The sequence below is a fragment of the Mesoplodon densirostris genome, chromosome 16 (genome assembly GCF_025265405.1).
Source record: "Mesoplodon densirostris isolate mMesDen1 chromosome 16, mMesDen1 primary haplotype, whole genome shotgun sequence".
NCBI lineage: Eukaryota > Metazoa > Chordata > Mammalia > Artiodactyla > Ziphiidae > Mesoplodon > Mesoplodon densirostris.
The window spans coordinates 35,628,390-35,654,596 of record NC_082676.1 but is presented as its reverse complement, the minus strand read 5'-3'; the positions used below and the strand labels follow the sequence as shown (position 1 = coordinate 35,654,596).

Sequence of the window (26,207 nt, the reverse complement as noted above, 5' to 3'; positions counted from 1 at the left end):
TTAGAACAATTTGGGCCCCACAGGACCAGGAATCAAATGAAGCAGTGTCTCAGTCCCTACCACAGACTGATACAAAGGAGGCCCCCATCTTTGCCTTCTTCACCCTTAAACCCTCACCCTTCCTGTGCCTGGGAACCGCCAGGAGAGAACCTGATGCTTTCCTAGCATACAACTACACCCCAGCTGCACTCCAGCAGGTGAGAGTATATACTTTATCTGCCCTGCCTTCTTCTGTGAGGATGAAATATTTTAAAGCAAACATTGGAATTGTCAGGCTTCTGCACTGTGCTAAAGTTTGTTTTAGGTTGCAGTGTCCGTAGTACAATTTATGCTCTTTCTGTGAAGGCAGGAAACACTGGGGTTCCCCTACTGTACCTAAATCCTTGAAAGGTCTTTCCTACTCTCCTTTCCAGAATTTACACAGGGGAGAGACAGTGCAGCGGGGTGGCCGGGCACCAACACAACTTGATACTTTTTATTGTATACGACAATGGTTACAGACCACAAAGATTCAGGAGGCCCCACTGCTTGGGCCCAACAAAAGACAGTATTTGCCCTCTCAATTCAGAGTCCTCTGGGCTGCAAGGGGACAGGCTTTTTCCTACATGGCTCTGGAAGAAGGTCCATAACAGTACTCAGTACAAGAAGAGCCACATCTGAGCCTAGCTGTACGGGGGTGGGTGGATAAGGTGGGCCAGCCTCATCTCAATCACTTGGGTGTGACCCTGAAGACACGGATGTGGATGGCCGAGTTGTTGCGGATCCGGGTCAGCGGCTCTCGCGTATCAATCTCTGGTTCCAGTTCATCGACAAGCTCCACGGTGGAGGTATTGGCAGCCACCTGCAAGGACCCGAAGCTGCCAGCCTGCAGCTGTAGGGCAATGTTGATGGCGCGGTTGATGGCCAGGCCCAAGCCGTGGATGTAGATCTCACTGCATGCGTTCTGACCCCGAGCCCCTCCATCCAGCAGTTTCTGGCAGCGGGCCAGCTGGGCCTTAAAGTCAGTCTTCATGTTGACATAAATGTCATTGGGCCTCCGGGGCAGGCGGTGGGGGAGCCGCTTCCGCAGGGTGTACTCCACCGGGTCCAGCTCAGCCTCAACGGCTCCGCGGGACTCTCGGTTTTCGGCCATGCTGTGTGCCCTGGCACGAGGAAGAGACGAGATCAGCCAGGGGTGACTAGCGACCAACGCTTCCTTTCTCATCCCGTTTCCTGCCCAAAGGGTGAAGCCGGGAGAAGGCGCACTCGACGCCTCTATTCCCTTCCACCCTCAGTCCCCTTCCACTCACCTCAACCTCCCGCATCTAGCCCACCCCCAGTTCCTACTCATTCATCACATCGCCCCCAACCTCCAGGCCCCTCCACCGCCCCCTTTCCCCAGCTCTTCCGCGCCTACTCTCTCCGGTCCACAGTGCTCTCCACGCGCCGCGGCCCGCTCCCTTGCCAGGGCACTCAAGCGTTGCGCCGACCGGCCGGAATATAGGGCGCTGCCCGCGACCCCCAGGCCCCAAGAAGGGAAGAGAAGGAAAGGTGAACGCCGCCGGAACGCTCGAGCGATAGAACCCAGCCGGCGCCTGGCTCCTGAAAAGGGTGCCGAGTGCGCACGCGCGCTCGTCTCCTGCAGCCAAGCCCGCGGGATCCACGAATCGCCTTCCTGGCCTCCGTTCTCCCCGCCCTTTCCGGAGAGCTCGCAAAACCGCGCGATGTGTTTGAGTAACGCGAGGCTTCTGGGGGTGATGGGATCTACCACGTGTACTCCTCCCAGGCGGGGCGCGGAGGCGGGAGGCGCGTACCAAGTCGGAGCTGGGGAGGATCTGGGAAGGGGAGGTCAGCTTTCCTGGGCCAATCCGAGTCCCCGGTTCGCGGAGGTGTCCCGAAGGGGAGAAGGGAGGAGTGGAGGCTATTGTAGGGACGTAGAGGATTTGGGGGTAAGGGTCTTCCAAAGATAGCAGGGAGGGCGGCGAGTTCCATAGAACGTGATCGCGAAGGGGTCTGAAGTCAAGTCTGCACTCTCGCGTCCATCGCAGTTCCTCGGGTCAGAGGAGATGTGGCAGAGTTGGCAGAACTGACCTCCCGCCCAAGGTTCCTGTTGCCCAAAGACCGAGGGCGGGTAACGAGTGGTGAGGCCCGGCCCTTGGCGGAGGACAGCTCTCCGGGACTCCTCTGCAGTTCACGGGGACCCGTCCTTATTCCCTGCGTCTGGCAGGGCTGACCTCCCAGGCCAGCGCCTGGGGACGCGAGCTATGAGCTGCAGGTCCAGACTTCACAGCTCCCCTGGGGCCCCCTGACCCACTCGGACCCCTCCACCACCCCCACCCGCCACCAGCTCTTCGGTCACTGCCCGCCACCTGGGAGTACGGACGTGCGCCCCCTGGCGGGAAAGTGCAGGGCAACACCTGGGGATTGGTGGCTCCCCACGGCCAGTGGGAAGAGGTTTTCTGCCCAGATTGGTTTAGCTTCTGTAGAGTTCCATTTGAAAATGAGTTAGACCTGCAGTGAGGACCTCAGTTCCCTCATCACTCAAATGGGGATGAGAATTCCTGTCCTGCTACTGAGTTGCAAAACCCAATATAACCTTACAAACTGTAAGCCTACACGTGAGTTAGCCGTTTTTTTTTAATTAAAAAGTTATTTATTTGGCCGTGCTGCGTCTTAGTTGTGGCATGCGGGCTCTTAATTGCAGCATGTGGGATCTAGTTCCCTGACCGGGTATGGAACCCGGGTGCCCTGCATTGGGAGCGAGGAGTCTTAACCACTGGACCACCAGGGAAGTCCCTGAGCTGGCATTTTTATGCACACCGCCCCCCCACACCTCTCTCTAGTTGCCTGGGGTAGAGTCTGACACCATTTGACTGGAGGTTGGAAAGAGGCCAGGCTCCTGAGAACTCTCCCAGCACCACTTAAATCCTGTGGTTCTTTTAGCTTCAGATTCTTACAAGTTTGGGGGGTTATTTGGGGTTGAAGAGGAAATGCTGGCTACAACCTTACTCCATCTCAGAAGTGACATCTGAACAGATTTTTGATGGACAAACAGGAATTCTTCAGGGAAGCAAGGAGTATTCTGGAAAACACTGAACAGTATTTTTAAAAGAATGGAAGCATAACCTAAGCTTCCACCTCAAGGAACTAGAAAAAGTAAAGCCAAAGGGAGAAGGTGGGAGGAAATAATAAAGAGCAAATATCAATGAAACTGAACACAGAAAAACAATAAAAAAAACTCAAACCAGAAGCTGGTTCTTTGAAAAAGTCAATAAAATTGACCTCTAGCGAGACTGACAAAAAAGAGAGAACAAGAAAAAGAAGACTCAAATTATGATTATAAGAAATGAAAGGGGATAGCACTAAAGATCCCATAAACATTAAATTATACTTGGAGAACAACACAAACAACTCTACAGACATAAATTCCACAACTTAGATAAAATGGACCAGCTCCTAGAAAACAAACTACCAAACTAACCCAAGGCGAAATAGATCATCTGAATAACTCTGTAACTATTAAGGTAATTAAATTCAGTTAAAAAAAAAACTTTAAAACAAGAAATATCTAGGTCCACACGGTTTTACTGGTGAATTCTACCAAAAAAAAAAAAAAAAAAAAAAAGGAAGTAACACAAATTCTACACAATCTCTTTCAGAAAACAGAAGAGGAAGGTACATTTCCTAATTAATTTTATGAGGCCAAAACCAGACAAAGATAATACAGAAGAAGAAAAATCACAGATGGATACCTCTCATGAACGCAAAAATTTTCAACAAAATGTTAGCAACTGAATCCAGCAGTATATAAAAAGAATGATATACCACAACCAAGTAGAGTTTATTCCAAAGATGCAGGACTGGTTCAGTATAAGAAAACCAATCAGTATTATCTACCGTATTAACAAGTTAAAGAAAAAAACACATATGATCATGTCAATTGATACAGAAAAACCACTTAACATAATTTAGTACCCATTTATGATAAGAGCTCTTAGCAAAAAGAGAATGGAAGGAACTTCCTCAACCTGGTAAAGAGCATCTACAAAAAAAACTACAGCTTCCCATCATACTTAATGGTGTAAGACTGGACACCTTTCTCTTAAAATCAAGAACAAGGGAAGGATGTCGTCTCTCACCACTCTCATTGTTGGAAGTCCCAGCCAGTGCAATAAGGCAAAGAAAAGATTGTAAAGGAAGAAAAAAAACTGTCTCTATTTGCAGATGACATGGTTGTATATACATAAAAAGTCCCAAGGAATCTACAAAAAAACATATAATTAATAAATTAGCTTATTAGTAAGTTTGCAGGATACAAGATTAGCATACAAAAATCAATTGTAGGGCTTCCCTGGTGGCGCAGTGGTTGAGAATCCGCCTGCCAATGCAGGGGACACGGGTTCGAGCCCTGGTCCGGAAAGATCCCACATGCCACGGAGCAACTAAGGCCGTGCGCCACAACTATTGAGCCTGCGCTCTAGAGCCCGCGAGCCACAACTACTGAAGCTTGCGCGCCTAGAGCCTGTGCTCCGCAACAGAAGAAGCCACTGCAATGAGAAGCCCGCGCACTGCAAAGAAGAGTAGCCCCGGAGCGCCGCAACTAGAGAAAGCCCGTGAGCAGCAACGAAGACCCAAGGCAACCAAAAAAAAAAAAAAAAAAGTTAAAAAAAAATGAATTGTATTTCTATATACTGCCAATAAACAACTGGAATCCAAAATTTAAAATCATTTACAATCACTCCAGAGAGAGAGGGGAAGGGGGAGGAGGAAAGGAGGGGGAGTGAAAAATATTTAAGTCTAAATGTAACAAAACATGTACAAACTCTGCTTAAATCTACAAAATGCTAATCAAAGATCTAAATTAATGGAGAGATATACCGTGTCAACGTATTGAAATAGTCAACATAGTATAGATGTCAATTCTCTCCAAATTTAATGCAATTCCTGTGAAAATCCCAGCAAGAAGTTTTATAGATGTAAATAAGTTTATTGTAAAATTTATACGGCAAGGCAAGAGAAGTTAAAGCAATTTTGAAAAACAAAAAGTTGGAATCACACCACCTGATTTTAAGACTTACTGTGTAAACACAATATCAAGACAGTGTGACATCTGCCAAGGGACAGATACAAAAATCAATAAAATGGAACAGAGAACCTAGAAATAGATTCACACAAGTACAGCCAGCTGATTTTTTTTTTTTTTAAGAAACTGTTTATTTTCCGTCAACCTATTTCCATTTTAAGAGTTTGTGGAAGAACTGATTAAGACCACTCAGTGCTTGTTCCTACCCACTCAGCGGCCTGAGCAGTGGGAGCTGCAGACCAGTGTTCAGTGGCAGGCTGAGCACTCCAGTCTCCAGTGAGGAACTGCTGAAGAGGCAGAGAGGGCACCTGCACACCTTCAGACCAGTCCACCACCTCCTGCTGAGTAGCAGGGAACTCAGGAGCTAGAGCAATCCATTCATCCTGAAATTCCTCCTTGGTCACAGCCTTCTCAGCTGCTGCCTGCTCGTCCTTTTCAATTTCTTCAGGATCTCTGTAGAAGTAGAGATCAGGCATGACCTCCCATGGGTGTTCACGGGAGATGGTGCCACGCATGCGCAGAACTTCCCGGGGCAAGCATCCACCACATCAGACCCACTGAGCGAGCTCCCTTGTTGTTGCATGGGATGGCAATGTCCACATTATCGCAGAGGAGAGTCTGCGTTACACTGAGCAATGGTAGGCAGGTTAACGTAAGAGGCCTCTGGGAGAGGCAGGTGGTCAGCCCTGGGATCAGTAACCACCGGAAGTCTTGGCTCCCGGAAGGCTGCCTGGATCTGGTTAGTGAAGGTTCCAGGAGTGAAGCGGCCAGCAATAGGAGTGGCTCCAGCGGCAGCAGCAAACTTCAGCCCAGCTCGCTGGCCAGTATTCCTGGAGGATATGACACTGACATCAGCTGGGTTTTCAATGGCAACAGTGGCATTAGCTGCCAGCAGAAGCTTCTCCCAGGTTCTCTTCAGGTTTATTATGTAGATGTCATCACTTTGCCTTTTGTAGGTGTACTGTTCCATTTGGAAGTCAAGGTTGGTGCCACCTAAGTGGGTTCCTGCTGCAAGGAATTTGAGGACATCCTCCTCCTTCATTTGCAGGACATCAAGGGCTCTGGAAATTGTGAAAGTTTCCCTTTAAGTTACGATGGGAATCCAGAACAATGCCGTACGGACCCCTGTCTGGCTGGCGCGGAAAAGCCAGCCAGCTGATTTTTGGCAAAGGTGCAAAAGCAGCTGAACGGGGAAAGAATGAGTCTTTTCAGCAAGTGGTGCTAAAACAACTGAATAAATAGGCAAAGAACTGAACCTCAGCCCTATGCAAAAAATTAACACAAAATGGATGGTAGATCTAAACATAAAATGGAAAATTATAAAACTTTTAGAGGGCCTCCCTGGTGGCGCAAGTGGTTGAGAGTCCGCCTGCCGATGCAGGGGATACGGGTTCGTGTCCCGGTCTGGGAGGATCCCATATGCCGCGGAGCGGCTGGGCCCGTGAGCCATGGCCGCTGAGCCTGTGCATCCGGAGCCTGTGCTCCGCAACGGGAGAGGCCACAACAGTGAGAGGCCCGCATACCGCAAAAAAAAAAAAAAACTTTTAGAAGAAATATAGGAAAAAAAGTCTTCATGACATAGGGTCAGGTAAAGAGTTCTTAGATACAACTCCAAAGGCACGATCCATTAAAGAAAAAGTTGGGGACTTCCCTGGTGGCACAGTGGTTGGGAGTCCACCTGCTAGTGCAGGGGACGTGGGTTCGAGCCCTGGTCCGGGAGGATCCCGCATGCCGTGGAGCAGCTGAGCCCGTGTGCCATGGCTGCTGAGCCTGCGCTCTAGAGCCTGTGAGCCACAGCTGCTGAGCCCACGTGCCACAACTACTGGGGCCCAGCGTGCCTGGAGCCCGTGCTCCACAGCATGAGAGGCCGTTGCAATGAGAGGCCCACGCACTGCAGCGAAGAGTGGCCCCCGTTCGCCACAACTGGAGAAAGCCCATGCACAGCAACGAAGACCCAATGCAGCCAAAAATAAATAAATAAATATGTGAAAAGTAATATATGCTTTAAAAAAAGAAAGAAAAAAATTGATAAATTGTACTTCATCAAAATTAAAAACTTTTACTCTGTGAAAAACCACCCAGCCACAGACTGGGAGAAAATACCTGCAAATCACATATCCAACAATGGACTTGAATCCAGAATAGAAAAAGAACTCTCTAAACTCAATTACGGACTTCCCTGGTGGTCCAGAGGCTAAGACTCTGTGCTCCCAATGCAGTGGGCCCGGGTTCCATCCCTGGTCAGGGAACTAGATCCCACATGCTGCAACTAAGAGTTCGCATGCTCCAACTGAAAGATCCTGCATGCCACAACGAAGATCCCGAGTGCTGCAACTAAGACCCGGCGCAGCCAAAAAAAACCAAAACCAAACAAACAAAAACAATTAGAAAATGGGCAAAAGTCTTGAACAGAGGGTTCTTTAGCAAAGAGGGTATAAGGATGACAAATAAGCCCAGAAGATGTTCAACACAGCCATTATGGAAATGCAATTAAAACCATGATGAGATGCCACTACCCACCTATTAGAATGTCTAAAATTAAAATTTTTGACAATACTAAGTGTTTAGGAGAATGCAGAGAAATTGGATCTCTCATACACTGTTTGTGGAAATTTTCAATGGTCCAGCCACTCTGGAAAATAGTTTGGCAGTTTCTTCTAAAATTAAACATACACTTACCATATGACCCAGCAAGAGCACACATGGGAATTTACAAACTCGTACACAAATGTCCATAGCAGTTTTTGTAATAGCAGTGTTTGTAAAAGCCCCAGACAGGAAACAACCCATGTGTCTTTCAATGGGTGACTGGTTAAAGTGTGGTACATCCATACCAGCAATAAAAGTTGGATCAAGGAGACCCATTAGGCTGCTGGAAGACTAGATACATCCTAGAACAATACTGTGCTGAGCAGCTCAGAGTTTCTTGTGGAAGGCAAACAAGATGAGCAAGACAGTGTGACCACTGCTCAGCATGGAGCATGTATAGGGTTCAGTGGATCCTCAAGGAGGTACAGCCAATGACCTTGGGGGGATCCAAGGTTTTCCAAAGGACGCAATGGCTAAGGTGAGGCAGTAATGTCTAGCAGTTGGGCTCAGATCCTGTGCAGTCCCTGCTGTTACAATGGAGAGGTCTGGAAGGTCTGAGCCCTGGGAGATAGGGAAGTAGGAGGGAACCAGCAAAGAATGCAGAAGGAGCAGCTGATGAGGTAGGAGGAAAACAAAGGGACAGGGTGATCTGGAGGCCAGGTGAAGAAAGCATTTCTTGGAGGAGGTAGTGACCAGCTGTGTCATATGCTGCTGATAGGCCACATAAGATAACAAACCAGTGGATTTAGCAATGTGGTAATTTTGCATTGGTGACTTGACGAGCATTTACACTGATTGACCAAAGAACTTAGCTCATGGAGGAAAGTAAATCTGAATGCAATAAATTAATTGTAAGGCCCATTCTGTCTGATAATTAACAATAAGCACAGTTTATGAGCTATCACTCCATTACTCAGGCTGTGTGTCTTTTCATGATATTTAAAATGTTTTCCAAACTTTTACAGAAAAAGGTTCGCAATTTAGGTGGGTGAAGCCAAGCATTGTAATACCCTGATTTGACACTAAGATGGTCCTTACCATTTTGCATTTCATCGAAGGAAAACTCTGCAGGGGAATCTGCCATTAGACAAAAAGGCAGAGAGTTTGGCTGTTTACTCTTACTTGAGACTTCCCTTTCATCTCGATAAATCATCTAACTACATCTCTTTGTTTAGTTCAAAAGCTTCCACATTGAAAATAACACAGACCAAGATATTTTACAGCATAGTCTTGAATAAACCTGAATAAACAAAAATATCTTAGGTCCAAGTGATTTTCTTCATTCAAATTTTTTCTTTAATTTTGTACGGGAGAGTCACAGTTCTGATTTGTTTCCTTTCTCAAAGAGGGTGCTTATACAATTCAATTTCCACAGTGTCATCAGCAGCAAACGCATTCTCACTTTACGGCTGGGGCAGATTACTTGGCCAGGATCACAAGACAGTATACAGGAAACCCAGGGTGATCCATCAATCACTCCAATCTTCTACCTTGGAGTCCAGCGTGCTCTTCCTGACACAAAGCATCTGGTAGGTAGGTAGGTACTACTGTCCAATCAAAAACATTTTCATGATAGCATTCGAAGCCCTCAACTTAAGTTTCACTTCACTTCTCATCCAACTAGCAATCCAGGTCCTCTTCTCTCATCAGCCTGGCTTGTCACTATTCTAAAGCTGATGCTCACTTTTCTTAAATCTACCCAAATCCTGCCCTTCCTTCCTGCTCAGCACAGGCCACCACTGTCCCTGACTGCTTCCCCTTCACAGGGATTTCCCCCTTTTCCCCTGTCCCATTTCTCCACCATAATTTACAATCTCACATTTGCTAATTAATCATTAAAACAGGCCAAAAGGCTAAGACCTTATTCAGAGGGTAGGACACAATCTAGGAAAGTTGGGGGGGGGGGAAGCAACAACAAAAGCTTTGGAGTAAGAAAAACCAGCTGTCATAAACTTGAGAACTTTGTTCTAGGAGAAGAACTTGATTGGAGATTGGATTCTGTTGATACATTTTCATACAGTTAACAATGTGAATATTGTGGACCCAGAAGGCCCCACTAGCTAACATTTGTGGAGTGCCTGCCCTATACCAAACACTGTGTTAAGTGCTTTACCATACAATCCAGAGACTCAGAGATGACTAAAGTTGCCCAAGGCCACGGTCAGTATGGGATGGAACCAGCACATAAGCCCTCGCTTTAAACAATTGCATTTTCCAGCCTGTGAACAAGCAGCTTCACTGACTACACTGAGGCAGGAATCCTGACTGCAAGGAAGATAAGGGAACTGTTTTTAAAAAAGCAGACACGAAAACTGTAAGTGCATAGAAACCTGGGGTGTGCTCCGTGCAAGAACAAAGGGCCTTCCTGGTAGCTCCGGAGGTCGGCGCTCCGTTTTGGCGAAACACAGAGGACTCAAGTTCCAAGTCTGAATTTACCCTTCCCTGTCCTGAGGATTATATTGTTTTTGGTAACGGCTGTTTTAGGAAGCTGGGAAATAGAGTATACATTCTGGCATAACTTCCAAAGAAGACGGTGAAAACACACACAAGACTTTTTCATCCTAAAAAGTTCAGGGAATCGGAAAAGTCATTCTTGAAAACCCCCTTTTTAAACAAAGGCGGTGTCAATCTACTTCTCACATTTGCATAGTAGTTTCTCTCTTTCCGAAGCCTTTCACACTCACCTATTTTAATTCTTTCAGCACTCCGGAAGGGAGTGGAATGGGGGCCGGGGATGGGGCGGAGCAGAGCATCAATACCTTACTATAAAACAGAAACTGAGGCCCGACAGCGTCGACTCCTTCACCCCCGAGGTCTAGGGGTCTAGTCGATGGCGGAGCCAGAGAGAAACTCCAGGTCTCACCAGCCAGTGCTGCCTCGGACTGTTTCTAAACCATTAGGTTCCTCGTTTATTTCATATACCCCGGGGATGTCTGACGAACACACCTCTGGGTTGTACGTGGTCTCCTTCAATCCAGGCGGGCTTCCCGGAGGAAGCCGACCGTCCGGGAGGCGGGCGATGCCGCTAGCGGAGGCCTTCGTCGCGATGGTCGCGCATCACGTGCGGGGAGGCAGCCGGGGAGCACCCCGGGGACACCCTCACCACCACCCCCGGCCCGCAGCAGGCTGTGTCACGTGAGGCACCGGGCTCCCGGGTCACGTGCCGGGCGGGGGGGGTCGGGGGCGGCGGGCATCCGGGCCGCGCCCGCCGGGCACGCTAGGAGCGCGCTTGGCCGTGCGGGTCGGAGCGGGCCGAAGTAGCAAAAGGGGGCAGTGGCGGTGGCGGCAGCCGCGGCGGGGGCGGAGGGGGCGGCCCCGCGGCCCCGCGTCCGCGTCACGTGGTGCGAGGCGGGCAGCCATCTTGCTACAAACACAAACAGAGAGGAGCGGCCGCCGCGGGAGCGCCAGCGCCCCCTCCCCCGCCGCCGCCGCCCCCCGGCCCTCCGCGCGTCGCCAACGCCCCGGGACCGGAGCCTCGCGCCGCCCGCCCGCCGCGGTAAGCGCCCGGCGGCCCCGCGGACCCCGGCCCGCGTCCGGCCCCGGGCCAGGCCCGCCCCCGACGCCGAGGCGGCCGCGCGGAGCCTGCAGAGCCAAAGCGGGAGCGCGGGCCGCCGGCACGGACCCTCCCCCGTCTCCTCCCGAGGCCGCCGCCCCCGACGCCCGGTGTGCCCGCCCTCCGGCCCTCCCCGCTTGACCCTCCCCCGGCGCGGGCCGGGCCCCCGCGCCGCTCGGAGGGAGGCCGGCTCCCTCCCGGGGGCGGCCGCCCGCGCCCCCGCACCTGGCGCCCCCTCCCTGAAGGGCACGCCGTCCTCCCGGGCCGGCCCGCCTCCTTCCCACCCCCGCGCTCCTAACGGTAGCTCTCTGGCCCTCGGAAGCCCGGCCCAGGCCCCCCACCTACTCCTGCCCGCATCCTCCGCCCGGGGGCCCGGGACCCTAATGCCCGGTTCTCCCCGGAGATATCCACCAACGCGCCTCTGGTTTCTTATCGGCCTGAGCTGGGCCCGGCGGGTCTTAAAGTCCAAGCTTTCCGAGACTTTTGGCTAACGTGGAAGCCTCTCCTCTTAACCACAGCACTTCGCCTGGGTCTTCGCCTAAATTTCCTTTCAGCGAGCGACATTAGTGCTTGGTCATTGGGGTCTTCTTCCTCCCGGTTGCCCGGCCGTGTGATACACCTTAGTCTGTCCTGTCGCCAGGCTGGGCCCTTCCCAGCCCATCTCCCCTGATTCAGCAGCTCCCCAGTCATGGCCCCTCACACTTGGCCTTTTTTTTTTTTTTTTTTCCAAGTTAACTTTAAAAAGACCCTCATCTCGCATGTCTTTCCCAGCCATTACTAGAATTCCCAGTGAGCGTACAGGTCTGGTCCATCATAGGGCCGGGCCTAGCCCCGGGGATCGACGCTCAACCAGTACTTGTTGGCCAGCTCTTTCATCCACCCACCCCAGTCTCACTCCCCTCTTGCTTCTCATTGCTGCTTTTCCAGAAATCAGCCTCCACAGCCTTTCTGCTGCCCAAGAGCTGACACGCGGTTGCAATTTAGCCCCCGCCCCTTGGCTTTGTATCTGAAACACCTTGGGTACCAACAGGCTGGTCCCCTTAGCTTCTCACAGTGTGGGAGTTTGCTCTCTGGTCCTTCATCGGTACCGTTCCCTGTGCAGTCCCAGGCCACCAACCCTCACCCCACCCTCAGTTTTATTTCCTAGATGGTAGGTCTAGTGTGTCATTGGGCAGGGCTGGAACAGATCTGGGCTTTGTGTGGCTGCCATGGCGGGGACCAGGGACCTCGAGGGGTCCCACATGGTGATTACAGTCAAGTGAGTTCTGTTCTTAGACTCCTGGCCTGTCTTTCTCAGACAGCAGATGTGTCAGTGTTGTCTGTGGTTTGATGGATTAAAGGACCCCAGTTTGCTCTGGCTTTTACATCTGTAGTTGGAGTTTGGGATAGGAAAAAAAAAAAAAAAAGGCCCACTTTAGAGCAGAGGAGGTGAGAAGAAGTGGCTACAGGAAGGATCTTTTTTTTGGTTTTTTTTTTTTTTTTTTTTTTGATGTGGGCCATTTTTCAAGTCTTTATTGAATTTGTTACAGTATTGCTTCTGTGTTTTTTGTTTTGTTTTGTTTTTATGTTTTGGTTTTTTGGCCGCGAGGTATGTGGGATCTTAGCTCCCCAACCAGGGATCGAACCCACAGCCCCTGCATTGGAAGGTGAAGTCTTAACCACGGGACAGCCAGGGAAGTCCCTATGGGAAGGATTTTAAAAATTCTAACGAGAAATTAAAAATGGTTTAAAACTCACAAAGTGTGCTTGTGAGTTTGGGGTGGTTCTTGCCGCACATGTGCCCCTTTTCCAGTCTCAGGTAGGGTGTCAGAGACGTCAGCATCTCCTGTCAGGGCAGCTGCAGCCTCCCTTCCTTGTTTTCTCTGCGTGGAGCCCAAGACTGGGCAAGTGGGCAAGAAGGGATCAAATGAGGTAAAGTGTGAAAGTGTTTTGAAAACTGTTAACTAGACATGCCGCGGGGCTTTGTTATGATGGCTCAGAGGGCAGAGCTGGGAAAACTGACCAGCTGGGAAGAACATGGGCTTGCACCTCTTTTTAAGTCTCAAGAGTTCTCCTACCCCGCATGGAGAATCTTTCCGTCCTGAGAAAGGGCAGAGTCACCTCCAACAGGCTTGGGGCTGGGTGGTTGCTCAAATGTTGGGGAATTTGGTATCCTACTTCTGTTAATAGTGGTACCTTCCTGTGCCAAAGCACGTTGCTATGGATTGGGGCTAATTTTCGCGGTGATGGAATGAGGAAATAACGTTCTTAACTTAGTGTGTACTGGGACTGCCTATTCTCTGGATTTTTTCCTTCTCCTGCGAGTTCTGAACCCCAGAGAACAGGCTCCCCTCGTGTTCCCTCAAGCCTGTTGTGAGCACCCAGGACCAGTGTGTGTCCCCTCCCTTGGACTCCGGCAGGGGGCAGTCTTTTAAGAGCAGTAATTCAGGTGCTCGGGGAGTGAGGGTATGCTGAGGCTTGAGAAGGAGAAGGGGGCAGGGTGTGGATAGATGAGGCAGACAGATGCTGAGAGGTGGGGGCTAAGCACACCACCCTTAGGTCAGGTAGCCAGGGAGCGATGCCGTCTCCGTCCGCTGCCTGCCACCTCCTGCTCTTTCCTTCACTGGAAGGGGATCCAAATGCTGGGCTTTCAAAGTTTGTGACAGACTTAGGACAATTTTGTTTAATCTATTCTTTTCCCGAGGATTTCCCTCCTGGCAGGATTGCAGATTTCTCTCATGGGACAGTGTAATTAGGGAATGATTTCCTTGCTCTTCAGAGGCAGGAATGAGCTGGAGTAAATTTGGTTTCTCTTGTCTTACATTCTTCCCCATAAACAGACAATAGGCATGGTTACCTTCTGCCTGCGGCGCACAGGCGGGTTTCTTAACTGTGCCCCTGTTGGTAATCTGGGCCCAGATAACTCTTTGCCGTGAGGGCTGTCCTGTGCAGCGTAGGATGTTTAGCAGCAACCCTGGCCTCTGCTCACTGGATGCCAGTAGCATTTCCCAGTCACACCTTCTACAAATGTCCCCTGATATTGCCGGATGTGGCCTGGGGAGCAGAGTTGCCCCCAGTTGAGAAGCGGTGGCTTTGACGAAGCACGTGGGAAAGACGCACGCCTGTTTGGAGCTAGAAACGGTGGGGCGCGTGTGTGCTGCCCGCAGTTGGAGGGCCAGGCAGCCACCGGCTTCTGGGAGCCAGGCCTCCCCTGGCTGGGCCCGCCCGGACGCTTGACCTTTCTCACTGGCCGCTCCTCCACTTCCTCTCGCCTGATTGCCTGTCTCTCTCGCCTCCGCAGTTTCCCTGCTTCTCACTCCGGGAGCCAGCGCTTTTTCTCAGTTCACTCCTTGCAACCAGGACAGAAGGGCGACGGCTGAAGTGGGAAGCGCCCGGCGGCCAGCCGCCTTTGCCACTCCCTGGAGGGGTGGGAGGGTGAGTTGTCCCCTTTCTGTCCTCTCACCCCGCAGCAGCTTTCCATGCTCGCAGGACTCTTTGTCCCATCCGTCTAGGATGGGACTCTTCTGGGGTGGCCTGGAAGAGGCTCAGAACAGCCTCTCCTGAGTTTGTTTTCTTGGAGTGATGAAGACTTAGTATGTGATAGCTATCCTCAAATGTCTTCTTTTCCCCCTAAGCCTTTTTTTTTTTTTTTTTTAACCAGTCATGTTTATTTTATTATTTTTATTTTTTGGCCGCACCACGCGGCATGTGGGATCCTAGTTCCCAGACTAGGGATCAAACCTGAGCCCCCTGCATTGGAAGCATGGAGTCCTAACCACTGGACTGCCAGGGAAGTCCCCCCACAAGCCTTTTAAAAATGGTCAAATATGACATATACCATTTTAGCTGTTTTTTAAAAATTATTTTTATTTATTTGTTTTTGGCTGCATTGGGTCTTTGTTGCTGCGCACGGGCTTTCTCTAGTTGCAGCAAGCGGGGGCTACTCTTCATTGTGGCGTGCGGGCTTCTTATTGAGGTGGCTTCTCTTGTGGAGCACGGGCCCTAAGCACGTGGGCTTCAGTAGTTGCGGCATGTGGGCTCAGTAGTTGTGGCTCGCGGGCTCTAGAGCGCGGGCTCAGTAGTTGTGGCTCGCGGGCTCTAGAGCGCAGGCTCAGTAGTTGTGGCTCATGGGCTTAGTTGCTCCGCAGCATGTGGGATCTTCCCAGACCAGGGCTTGAACCCGTGTCCCCTGCATTAGCAGGTGGATTCTTAACCACTGGGCCACCAGGGAAGCCCCCACCCTAGCTATTTTTAAGGATACAATTCTGCAGCGTTAAATACATTCATCACGTTGTTGTGCAGCCATCCACCTCATCCCCAGAACTTTTTCATCTGCCCCATTTCAGCTGAAACTGTCCCCGTTAAACAACTCCCCACTCTCCTTGCCCCCCCAGCCCTGGCACCCGCTGTTCTACTCTGTTTCTCTGAATTTGACTCCCCTGGTAATCTCACGTGAGAGGAATCATCCAATATTTGTTCTTCCGTGACTGGTATGTTTTATTTAGCTAATGTTTTCAAGAGTCATTCGTTGGCCAAATTACATAAGGGTTGTAGCATAGACAGAACTAACCGGACTCTGCTGTTCTGGGAGGCCTACTCGAATTCAGTGACAGACAGAGCTTTTCAACAGGCCTGTCTTCTCTGACGGCCGTGTGGGCTGTGGCGTGCTCCAGCTCCAGAAATGGCCAGCTGAGGCTGTTGTAGAAGAGACACCCGTGCCGGGGGAGGTCAGCCCTGCTCTGGATGGTCTCTCAAGCTGCATTTCACCCTAGGATGCTGGGATTCTGGGAGTGGGTCCCGTGTCTGTCGTGGAGTTTGCTCCGTGTTCTGGGCTGCAGCTGTGGAGGAGAGCCGCTTTCCCCCGGCCCCTTTGGTGGAAACCCTTCTTCTTCCTTCCTTCCCAGAGTTGTGGAGTCTTGGAGTCGATGGGAACGGTGGAGGTGCTCCGGTCCCGCCTCCGCCCCAGCCAGTGAGGGAAGCCCTTGCACGGCTCCCTGAGACCCTGCCCTCCCCCCCTCTGCTTGGCACCACCAGGGATGCGCCACCTCCTGAGAGCCGCCTCCGCTGTTCCTTAGAGGGACGGGTCGCTGCTGCCACCACAACCGCTTCTGTCAGCCTCAGTAACTCTGACCTTATTCCTGCTTTGTGGTGAGGGAGCCTTCTTCCTAGCTTGTATCACGGTAACGTCGTTCCCTCCTTAGCCCTCTGTCCTTGCGATCGGGCTCTTCCGATCCCAGGGACCGGGCCTCGGTGTAGACTCCGGCCTGGTGAGTGAGCCCTGGGCACGCTGGCTGGAGTGGCCAGCCGCGGCCTTCAGCGCGCCCCACCTCGGGCTCTGGAATAGCCCCCGCTCCCCTTGTACTGGGTCTCTCCCCAAACTGAGTCTCTGGATTCTAGCTGCCAAGCGGCCAGACCTGAGTGTTTTCAGGGGAGAGGTAATTTTGCTGCCAGATAAACTTCTAACCCTCTTAATAACTGGCCTTTTCTCTCTCTAAAACATTTGGGACTCCAGTGGGTTTTTTGCTTGTTTGTGTGTGTGTTTTATCTTTGTCCTAAACATCCACGTGTACCTCAGGCACCCCTTTACTGAATGCTGGGCCACTTGGCGAGAGTGCTGAGCTGTCGGGAGGTGCCTGGCATTCCCTGCCACCCCCCAGCACCTCCGCCAGGCTCTGCCGAGTGAACTGACTGCTGGAGAGGCCTGATGAGTGGAGGGCAGCGATGAGGAGGAGCAGGGCCTGGGGTCCCCTGTGCTCCATAACCAGCGGCCTCCAGGCAGCTGTGGGCCTTCTCATTATGCAAGACGAAGGAGGGCTGGAGGCAGGGAGGTCTGTCTGACCATTAATTTAACCCCACTTCTCTTCGCCCCTCAATAAGGATCTTTCCCAGATGTGAAGGTCCCTCCCTGGGCACTGCTCTGGTCAGACCAACATCCAGTTGCCTGGGGACCCTGGTTCACTCCAGCACAGGCCCTTGCCTGGAGAGAGCCCGACTCCTGCCCTACCTGCTTCCCTGGGCAAGGCTGCCAGGTGAGTCTGGGCCAGAGGGAGGGCATCCCCCTGCAGAAGCTGGAAGGGGTTCTGGCTGCCTGTTTTCCTTCCCTCCCCCAGGCCTTCCTCCATCTTGACTCTTTGGTTAACTCATGGTGTGAGTGGCACGTGGCTGGCTTAGGCGAGTCCTTATAGAGCCCATTACTGTACCCACCTAGTCCTCATCCTCTCGGGCTCTCCGGGTGTGCTGTCTCCAAGGCCCAGTGTCCCCCACGTCTCCACAGGTGTTTGGAGAGTGAACACCAGGTACCCGCCCCCGCTCATCCCCTCGACCTCTAGGACACGCCCAGCTCCACAATGGCAGCAGAGACCCTCAACTTTGGGCCTGAGTGGTGAGTCAGGTGTGCTTTGGGTGGCGCAGAGAAGCCGGGAAGGACAGGGCTGCTCAGATTTCTGTCTCTCTCCTTCTCGTGCCCTTTCTGCAGGCTGAGGGCCCTTTCTAGTGGTGGCAGTGTGGCCTCCCCACCCCCATCCCCCGCCATGCCCAAATACAAGCTGGCTGACTATCGCTACGGGCGAGAGGAGATGCTGGCCCTCTATGTCAAGGAGAGCAAGGTAGGGGTGGGCGGGGGTGGGGTGTGGCCCAGTTGCCCACTTGGCCTTGGCCAGTGGAGAGGGCCCAGGAGCATGTGATACCTCCTGCCCCGGTTGACAGGTCCCCGATGAGCTGCAAGACAAGGAGTTTGCTGCGGTGCTGCAGGAGGAGCCGCTGCAGCCCCTGGCGCTGGAGCCTCTGACTGAGGAGGAGCAGGTGGGGCCCTGCCGGCGGGTGCCGCGTCTCCACCATGGAGGGGCTGGAGTTGGGAAGGCAGGTGGTGGAGTTGTGGTTGTGGATGGGGTGGGAGCGGTCAGGTGCCTGGGTCCTCACTCCCACCCCTGGCTCCCTCCTCAGAGAAACTTCTCCCTGTCAGTGAACAGTGTGGCTGTGCTGAGGCTGATGGGGAAAGGGGCTGGTCCCCCCCTAGGTGGCGCCTCCCGTGGCAGGGGCAGCACGCGGAGCCGAGGTAGAGGGGGGTGATGGCGTGTTCTGGGGCGGGCAGCGGTGGGATTCGCGGTCTTGAGGACTTGGAGGGGTGAGCCGGCAGGTTTCCCATGCGCACCTCATTCCTTCTCCAGGCCGCGGCCGCGGTGACAGTTGCTTTTACCAAAGAAGCATTGAAGAAGGCGATGGGGCCTTTGGCCGAAACCCCCGGGAGATCCAGCGTAGCCAGAGCTGGGATGACAGGTGCAGGCTGGGAGAAGGTGGCATAGAGGCAGAGCAGAGAGGGGCCCAGGGTCTCATGGAGGGAGGCTTGGGTCTTTGTCATCAGAGGGCACCAGGAGACCCACCAGATCAGCCCTGGTCAGAGAGCTCTCTCTGTGCCCTCTGACCCCCTATGACCCTGCCCTTTTCCTTCCGATTCTCTGGGCACGTCCTTGGGCTTCCTTCCAAGCCCCCCCCAGTCCCCCCCCCCCACCTCCTGCACCTCTCAGGGCAGAATGGACAAGGTGAGCAGAGATCCTGCAGGTTGGGGATGGAACTGTCCTCTGACCCGGAACTGGCCTCTGACCCACACCTGTCCCTCCCACAGAAGCGAGAGGCGGTTTGAGAAGTCGGCTAGGAGGGATGGAGGTATGGAGAGTGGCGAGGGTGGTGGCCAGGCCCTGAGGTCGTTAAGAGGTGGGGGAGGACTGAATTGGGTGGCCCCGGTTGGGGGATGTTTCCTGGGGGAGGTGGTAGGGGCAGGAGGGCCCGGAGCTGGGCTCCTCTTTCCCAGCAAGGTGTATAGTAAGAGTCTTGCAGGGTCCATGGCCGCCGCCCGCTGACTGTGTCTTCCCCTGCTCCCAAGCGCGATCCGGGTTTGATGAGGGAGGGGCTGGCCCGAGGAAGGAGCATGCCCGCTCAGATAGCGAGAACTGGCGTTCTCTCCGAGAGGAACAAGAGGAAGAGGAGGAAGGCAGCTGGAGACTTGGGGCAGGACCCCGGCGAGATGGCGACCGCTGGCGCTCTGCCAGCCCTGGTGAGATTGGGGCCAGGTGGGCGCTGTGGGGGTGGCGGGCAGCGAGAACTTCCTGTGAGGGTGGGCACCTGCGGCCAGGCAGAGGGAGCAGAGAGTTCTGGAGCGGGGCGGGTGGGAATGCAGTCCCGGAAGTGCCAGTTGTTCCGGGCCGGGGGTCCCGGTGGGCGGCAGAAGAGTGGGGACTCTGGCTTGACTGGGATACCGATTCTCCTTCTCTGACTTTTCCTGCCCAGATGGCGGCCCCCGCTCTGCTGGCTGGCGGGAACATGGGGACCGGCGTCGCAAGTTTGAATTTGATTTGCGAGGGGATCGAGGAGGGTGTGGTGAAGAGGAGGGGAGGGGTGGTGGGGGCAGCTCTCACCTCCGGAGGTGCCGAGGGCCTGACGGCTTTGATGATGACAAGGATGGGCTCCCGGAGTGGTGTCTGGACGATGAGGATGAAGAAATGGGCACCTTCGATGCCTCCGGGGCCTTCTTGCCTCTCAAGGTATCTGCGAGGCGGCGAGGGGGAGACTCTTCTTAGAGGTTGGTGGGAACCTGCCCCGAGGGGGTCCTCTCACTCCACCCTTTTTTCATCTGCCGTTCACCTCCCTGTCATATCCCCTAACCTGTGCAGAAGGGCCCCAAGGAGCCCATTCCTGAGGAGCAGGAGCTCGACTTCCAGGGTCTGGAGGAAGAGGAGGAAGAACCTTCCGAAGGGCTGGACGAGGAGGGGCCTGAGGCGGGTGAGCCTGCGCGGTGGGGCAAGGAGGATGCCTGCAGCCTCGAGCAAGCGGGGTCTGCGGGCAGCACGGAGGGAGGCAGGTGCCGACACAGTGTGGGGAGGAGCCTGGAAACAGCAGGGCTGTGTCCAAAAGGCCGAGGGTCAGATAAAAATCAAAGCAGAATCAAAATGACCTTCAACAGTCCCTTGAATCTTGTTGAACACAGTATTAAACCAGTGGTATTGTGTGTACAGCCCTGGATGGTGATATGGATGCGTGTCCATTACCGAAGGGGCAAAAGAGGAAGTGTGCAAAGCGGGGTTTGTCGTGTCAGTTCACCGAATCTTAGTTGTGTTGACCAAAGATACGTGGGTGGACTCAATACCCAGAGGCCCTTCTGGCCACAAATGGGAGGGTTTGTGCTAAACCATTTTTAAGGCCTTCTGGCTCTTTGGTTTTGAATTCTGGTAATTACCCTTCCCTTTCAGGTGGGAAGGAACTGACCCCACTGCCTCCTCAGGAGGAGAAGTCCAGCTCCCCATCCCCACTGCCCAGCTTGGGCCCACTCTGGGGAGGTAACGGGGAAGGCGATGATGCTATGGAGAAAGACCTGCCAGCAGCTGAAGGTAGCCAGAGGGCAGGGCCACCCTTTCCCTGGAGCCTGGGGCTGGTGGGGAAGATGCTCCCCTTCCCTGTGGGAAGGAGGTGCAAGGAGTGTTTGTGGGGGGGCCAGAGTTAGCGCCGACTTTTCTGGAATAAGGGTGGTAGAAAGGGGACTGTCTCGCCCCCTTCTCTGGACTCACCCATTCCACCTTCCCTTCTTTGCTCCTTCTAGGAGACGATATGAGGGCAGTGCAGCTGAGTCCTGGGGTGGGTTCACCCCCGGGCCCACCTGGAGATCTGGAAGATGATGAAGGCTTGAAGCACCTGCAGCAGGTGTGAGGGGGCCTGAGAAGGCTCTGGGGATCCTCCCCTCTGGGGGGACAGAGAGTCTTTATTCCGTCTGTCGTTGCCCCGGTTCCAGGCTTTTCCCCATCGGTCCTGCTGTGTTAGGACCTGCTCTCTTGACCCCACCCTACCTTAGCCCCAGCCCCGTCTGATGTTGCTGGGCTTGGCCGGTTGAGCCTTCCCCTCTCTCCCTGGGTTCCCAGGAGGCGGAGAAGCTCGTGGCCTCCCTGCAGGACAGCTCCCTGGAGGAGGAGCAGTTCACAGCGGCCATCCAGGCCCAGGGCCTGCGCCACTCTGCAGCTGCCACCGCCCTCCCCCTCAGCCATGGCGCAGCCCGGAAGTGGTTCTACAAGGACCCGCAGGGGGAGATCCAAGGTGTCCGTGAGAAGCAGGGCACGCAGGAGGGAGGGGCTGCTGGGGCGTGGGGACAGCACCATTCTCATCGAGGGCTCCTCTGGCGCACCTTTCTGACCGCAGCCCCCCTTCCCTTGGCCCAGGCCCCTTCACGACACAGGAGATGGCGGAGTGGTTCCAGGCGGGCTATTTCTCCATGGCCCTGCTTGTGAAGCGGGGCTGTGATGAGGGCTTCCAGCCGTTGGGTGAGGTGATCAAGATGTGGGGTCGTGTGCCCTTTGCCCCTGGGCCCTCACCACCCCCACTGCTGGTGAGCATACCCCCCTTTGCACAGAGCAGGGACGGGAGGTGGGAGCCTGGCGGATGGCAGCGGGTGCTGCAGAGCAAGCCAAGGTCAGAGCCGCCGGAACTCTCTGGCCCTCACTCAGGGAAACATGGACCAGGAGCGGCTGAAGAAGCAGCAGGAGCTGGCGGCAGCCGCCTTGTACCAGCAGCTGCAGCACCAGCAGTTTCTGCAGCTGGTCGGCAGGTATGGGGGGCCTAGCGGGGCTTGTCAGTAGGGCCATGCTGGCCCTGTGGCCGGCCCACCTCATGCCCGCCCACTTCTCGGCAGCCGCCAGCTCCCGCAGTGTGCGCTCCGGGAAAAGGCGGCTCTGGGGGACCTGCCGCCACCGCCGCAGCAGCAGCTCACCGCATTTCTGCAGCAGCTCCAAGCTCTCAAGCCCCCCAGGTGTGTGGGATGCTCCGTCCTCGCTCTGTCTTCCCGTGGCTGCGCGCACAACCCTCGGGTCGTGGCAGGGGGCGGGGTGTGTGCGGGCTGGAGATGGCTGTAGGGTGCTGAGTGTTGGTGCTTCGCTCCCCAGGGGTGGGGACCAGAACTTGCTCCCGACGATGAACAGGTCCCTGTCAGTGCCAGACTCGGGCCCCCTCTGGGACATACATACCTCAGCCTCATCACAGTCAGGTGTGTGGCCAGCCACTGCCCGCCCAGCCCGTCCTGAGTCCTGAAGTCCCCTCCCTGTCCCCAACAGTCGCAGGCGGGTGGGTACCCTGAGGCCTGAGCTCCCTCCTGCAGCTGCCTTTGCTCCCTGCAGGCGGTGAGGCCAGTCTTTGGGACATACCAATTAACTCTTCGACTCAGGGTCCAATTCTAGAACATCTCCAGCTGCAGCATAAAGTGAGTGGGCATCTGGGGCTGGAATCCTCGGGTGTCGGGGACCGGGCCACGGCAGGGAAGGCCTGACGTCAGGTCCGATGTCGACCGCTGCAGTTCCAGGAGCGCAGAGAAGTGGAGCTCAGGGCGAAGCGGGAGGAGGAGGAGCGCAAGCGCCGAGAGGAGAAGCGCCGCCAGCAGCAGCAGCAGCAGCAGGAGGAGCAGAAGCGGCGGCAGGAAGAAGAGGAGCTGTTTCGGCGCAAGCAGGTGGGGGCCCGGCCGAGCGCGCGTCCTGCCCGGGCCACGCGGGGGTGCCCGCCGGACCTCACCGCGTCTCTGCCTCAGGTGCGGCAGCAGGAGCTCCTGCTGAAGCTACTCCAGCAGCAGCAGGCGGTGGCTGCTGTCCCCGTGCCTCCTGCGCCCAGTTCCCCGCCCCCGCTGTGGGCCGGCCTGGCCAAGCAGGGCCTGTCCATGAAGACGCTGCTGGAGCTGCAGCTGGAGGGCGAGCGGCAGATGCATAAGCAGCCCCCGCCTCGGGAGTCTTCGCGGGCCCAGGCTCCCAACCACCGTGTGGTGAGCAGGCTGCCCCTGGCCCCTGCTGGCTGGCACCTTGGGGCCCTCGGGAACCCCGTCCGGTCAGCTCCCGGGGTGACCCGGGGTGGGGGGCACACCGGTCCCCATGTGACCCTGGAGGCGCTCTCTTCTGTGAGGCCCTCACCTCTCCGGCCCCCCCTGCCACCTGAACGAACCTCCCACTCAGCGTTCTTGAGTGTGTGTGTCCCGGCCTGGGCCGCCCTGACTTACTGCCCTCTGTAGCAGCTCGGGGGCCTGGGCGCCACCCCCCTGAACCAGTGGGTATCTGAGGCTGGGCCGCTGTGGGGCGGGCCCGACAAGAGTGGGAGCAGCAGCGGCCTGGGGCTCTGGGAGGACACCCTCAAGAGCAGCGGGAGCCTGGCCCGCAGCCTGGGCCTGAAGAACAGCCGCAGCAGCCCCTCTCTCAGGTGGGTGCTGGGGCCTGCGGGCCTGGGGGGTGGAAGGATGCGGGACCCCTGAGCCCATTGCTGTCTTTGTCTCTGATTCACCTCCGTCCTGCTCAGTGACTCGTACAGCCACCTGTCAGGTCGGCCTGTGCGCAAAAAGACGGAGGAGGAAGAGAAGCTGCTGAAGCTGCTCCAGGGCATCCCTCGGCCCCAGGATGGCTTCACCCAGTGGTGTGAGCAGATGCTGCACACGCTGAGCACCACGGGCAGCCTGGATGGTACAGGCGGCTTTCCCCGGGAGGCCGGGCTGGGGGTTCCAGACCCACATCAGGTGGGCTCTGACAGCCCCATCCTGCCCCTCAGTGCCCATGGCTGTAGCGATCCTCAAGGAGGTGGAATCCCCCTACGACGTCCATGACTATATCCGTTCCTGCCTGGGGGACACGCTGGAAGCCAAAGAATTTGCCAAACAATTCCTGGAGCGGAGGGCCAAGCAGAAGGCCAGCCAGCAGCGGCAGCAGCAGCAGGTGAGGTTTCACAGAGCCCTGGCCAGAGGCAGTGAGGGTGCCCAGTGCTCCCCTGACCGCCCCCCCTCCCTCTCCGCTGCTTTGCAGGAGGCTTGGCTGAGCAGTGGCTCCCTGCAGACAGCCTTTCAGACCAACCACAGCACCAAACTTGGCTCTGGGGAGGGCAGCAAGGCCAAGAGGCGGGCACTGATGCTGCACTCGGACCCCAGCATCTTGGGTGAGTTTGGAGTGGGGAGGAGGCTCCTTGCTCAGCACTGGGCAGGAGCCTGGGTGGGTGAGCTCAAACCCAGCTTCCCCTGGCTTCAGGGTACTCCCTGCATGGACCTTCTGGTGAGATCGAGAGCGTGGATGACTACTGACCAGCCCGTCCCACCAGCACCCTGGGCTATAGGCCAGGGGCAGCAGCAGTGGCTTGGACCCCTGGGTCCCCGGCCTGCAGGCTCCCCACGAGGAGCATAGGAGGAAGCAGGGGCAGGGTCCCCAGCACTTGTTACAAACCACACGATGCACCTTAACTCACCCACCACGAGGCACTTTACAGATTGGGGGGAAGGGTTTTTTTGTTTTGTTTTGTTTTTGTTTTTAATTTTAAACAACATTGAAGAAAACATTAGGAGAGACAAAAAAAATTGTTAAGAAGTAGACTCTAAGCACTCCCTTTCCTTTTTGGGGATAGGGGGAGCGACAGTGGAAGATCCACAGAGGTTTTTGTTTCGTTTTTTTTTTTTTTCTTTTTTTTTTCTTTTTTTTTTTTAAGAAAAAAGAAAAACAAACAAAAAAAATGGTTAGGAGACTGAAAGAAAAAACACACTGTTATTTTGGGGCAGTGGGGACACAGGCCCCACGGACCTGTCCTGCCTGGCCCCCGAGGCTGCACTTACCCTCCCTGCCCCACACGGTGGGCCACTGGGGTAACTGGAAGCTGGGGTGCCAGCAGTTTGCACAGCGAGGCCCCCTCAGCCCCGCCGGCCGGACCCGCTGTGAACGGCTCCCTTGTTGCTGTGACTGTGGCAGAGGCGTCTGAGGTGGGGGCCAAAGTAGCCCCTTGGCTTTGCTGCTTCTGGGGAAAGTTGCACAAATGGGCCAGGCCGCCTCAGTGCCCCAGGCTGCCACCCTGCGCCAGCTGACAGGGTGGATGGGAGAGGGCCGGCAGTGCCAACCTCATCTGGCTGTCAGGCCGGCAGAACTTCCACTCTGGCCCTGGTGAGGGGCTTCTCCCTCCGCTGCCATTCGCGGGGCCGGCCTGGGTGTGAAGCTGAAAGTCCCAGCTCCCTGCCTTGCCACATGAATGTATTCTCTGGGCCACGAGCCCCTGCTGCGCCCGCTGCCTCAACCCGAGAGAGGTGGGGGCGGAGCAGTTCCTCCAGGAGCTGGAGAGAGGCGCCACTTAATGACTGTTGCTCCTCCTGTGAAGGGGGTAGGCGAGGGGCCGAGGAGGCCACAGGAGTGGGCCGCTTGGGGCTTCTGGTTGCAGTGCGGGGCTGTTAGAAGGGAGCCCCCCACCTGCAGCCAGCTGTGTGGGATATGGACCACCCAGCTCGGCCCTGACCCCTCCATTGACCAAATGGGAGAGGAGCAAGCGGCCTCTCCCCTCCCTGCTCCCTTCATGTTTTTAAATGTTGGGTAGGGTGGGGTGTCAAGAATGGGAGTGTCTGTCTCTCCTGGGTCGGGGGTAGGCTGCCCTTCACCAACTTATTCCCAATCACCTACCTGGGTTTGTCTCCATTTGGGTTTTTTTTTTTTTTTTTTTTAAGTTTGTTGTATCTTTTGGATTTCTCATTTAACTTCTCCCGTGGACCTCATTGCTCAGAGTGCAGTATTAGGGCAAGATTCTGCCACTGCCTCCCCTCCATGAATGTATTTATCCTTCCTGCCCTGGGGAAATGGGGAGTGGCCCCAGTTTTCTTTCCCCATCTATCCCCAGAGAGATGATTTTTTTAACTTTTTTTTTTTTTTTTTTTTTTTGCACCAAAGTGGCAACTGGGTCAGTGTTGGGGGATAAAGCTGGCCTCGGGGGTGGAGGGGCCCCCTCCACCTGCTTCTCCCTGGTTTCAACAGTGTTAGCGTCCGTGAAAAGACAATATTCTCTCTAAAGCAATAAGGGGGTGATGGGCCAGGGGGAAATGTCTTGCTGCTGCTGGCCCCCCAGCTCCCCCTTTCCTCGAGCCAGTATTTGGCGGCATTAGAGGTGTTGGGGGAGTACTGTTGTGACTGAATGTAACTGCCCCCACCCCTGCCGCAGCCAATGCAGGGGGAGGGGGGATGACACTCTTCCCCGTCTCTTCCTTCCCCTACCCCCCCAGCTAAA

General features: G+C 54.9%; 2 protein-coding genes and 1 pseudogene across 10 annotated transcripts; 1 reads left to right on the top strand and 2 right to left on the bottom strand.

The window, feature by feature from the left end:
* Positions 1-459: 459 nt before the first annotated feature.
* Positions 460-10,916, bottom strand: POP7 (POP7 homolog, ribonuclease P/MRP subunit). Of its 3 annotated transcripts, none has more exons than XM_060079361.1 (2): positions 10,598-10,916; positions 460-1,142 (listed from the first exon to the last, which is right to left on the bottom strand). In XM_060079361.1, the coding sequence occupies exon 2, from the start codon at positions 1,130-1,132 to the stop codon at positions 710-712; it is 423 nt and encodes a 140-aa protein (XP_059935344.1). In that variant the 5' UTR covers positions 1,133-1,142; positions 10,598-10,916; the 3' UTR covers positions 460-709. The 3 variants fall into 3 exon arrangements, with proteins under 3 accessions (XP_059935344.1, XP_059935343.1, XP_059935342.1); XM_060079360.1 differs by lacking the exon at positions 10,598-10,916 and adding an exon at positions 1,393-1,612; XM_060079359.1 differs by lacking the exon at positions 10,598-10,916 and adding an exon at positions 1,397-1,612.
* LOC132477071 (small ribosomal subunit protein uS2-like) lies at positions 5,139-10,582 on the bottom strand (annotated as a pseudogene).
* GIGYF1 (GRB10 interacting GYF protein 1) lies at positions 10,485-24,346 on the top strand. Of its 7 annotated transcripts, none has more exons than XM_060079352.1 (29): positions 10,485-10,551; positions 14,485-14,618; positions 15,578-15,673; positions 16,088-16,331; positions 17,061-17,212; positions 17,458-17,565; positions 17,659-17,788; positions 17,889-17,984; positions 18,126-18,237; positions 18,350-18,458; positions 18,805-18,845; positions 19,063-19,233; positions 19,467-19,720; positions 19,850-19,958; positions 20,426-20,563; positions 20,773-20,873; positions 21,089-21,260; positions 21,383-21,549; positions 21,668-21,768; positions 21,853-21,969; positions 22,103-22,203; positions 22,334-22,416; positions 22,510-22,659; positions 22,738-22,965; positions 23,209-23,393; positions 23,490-23,650; positions 23,736-23,899; positions 23,987-24,116; positions 24,206-24,346. In XM_060079352.1, exons 6-29 carry the CDS (start codon positions 17,531-17,533, stop codon positions 24,256-24,258), a joined length of 3,108 nt encoding a protein of 1,035 aa, XP_059935335.1. In that variant the 5' UTR covers positions 10,485-10,551; positions 14,485-14,618; positions 15,578-15,673; positions 16,088-16,331; positions 17,061-17,212; positions 17,458-17,530; the 3' UTR covers positions 24,259-24,346. The 7 variants fall into 7 exon arrangements, with proteins under 7 accessions (XP_059935335.1, XP_059935341.1, XP_059935334.1 ...); XM_060079358.1 differs by lacking the exon at positions 10,485-10,551 and adding an exon at positions 11,057-11,147 and having other exon boundaries at positions 23,212-23,393; XM_060079351.1 differs by lacking the exon at positions 10,485-10,551 and adding an exon at positions 11,057-11,147.
* Positions 24,347-26,207: the final 1,861 nt, after the last annotated feature.

Coding starts and splice junctions, on each gene's coding strand:
- GIGYF1 (XM_060079352.1), top strand. CDS start 17,531: ATGGCAGCAGAGACCCTCAACTTTGGGCCTGAGTG. Junction 20,564..20,772: donor AGACCTGCCAGCAGCTGAAG/GTAGCCAGAGGG, acceptor TGCTCCTTCTAG/GAGACGATATGAGGGCAGTG. Junction 21,970..22,102: donor CAAGCTCTCAAGCCCCCCAG/GTGTGTGGGATG, acceptor TTCGCTCCCCAG/GGGTGGGGACCAGAACTTGC.
- POP7 (XM_060079361.1), bottom strand. CDS start 1,132: ATGGCCGAAAACCGAGAGTCCCGCGGAGCCGTTGAGGCTGAGCTGGAC.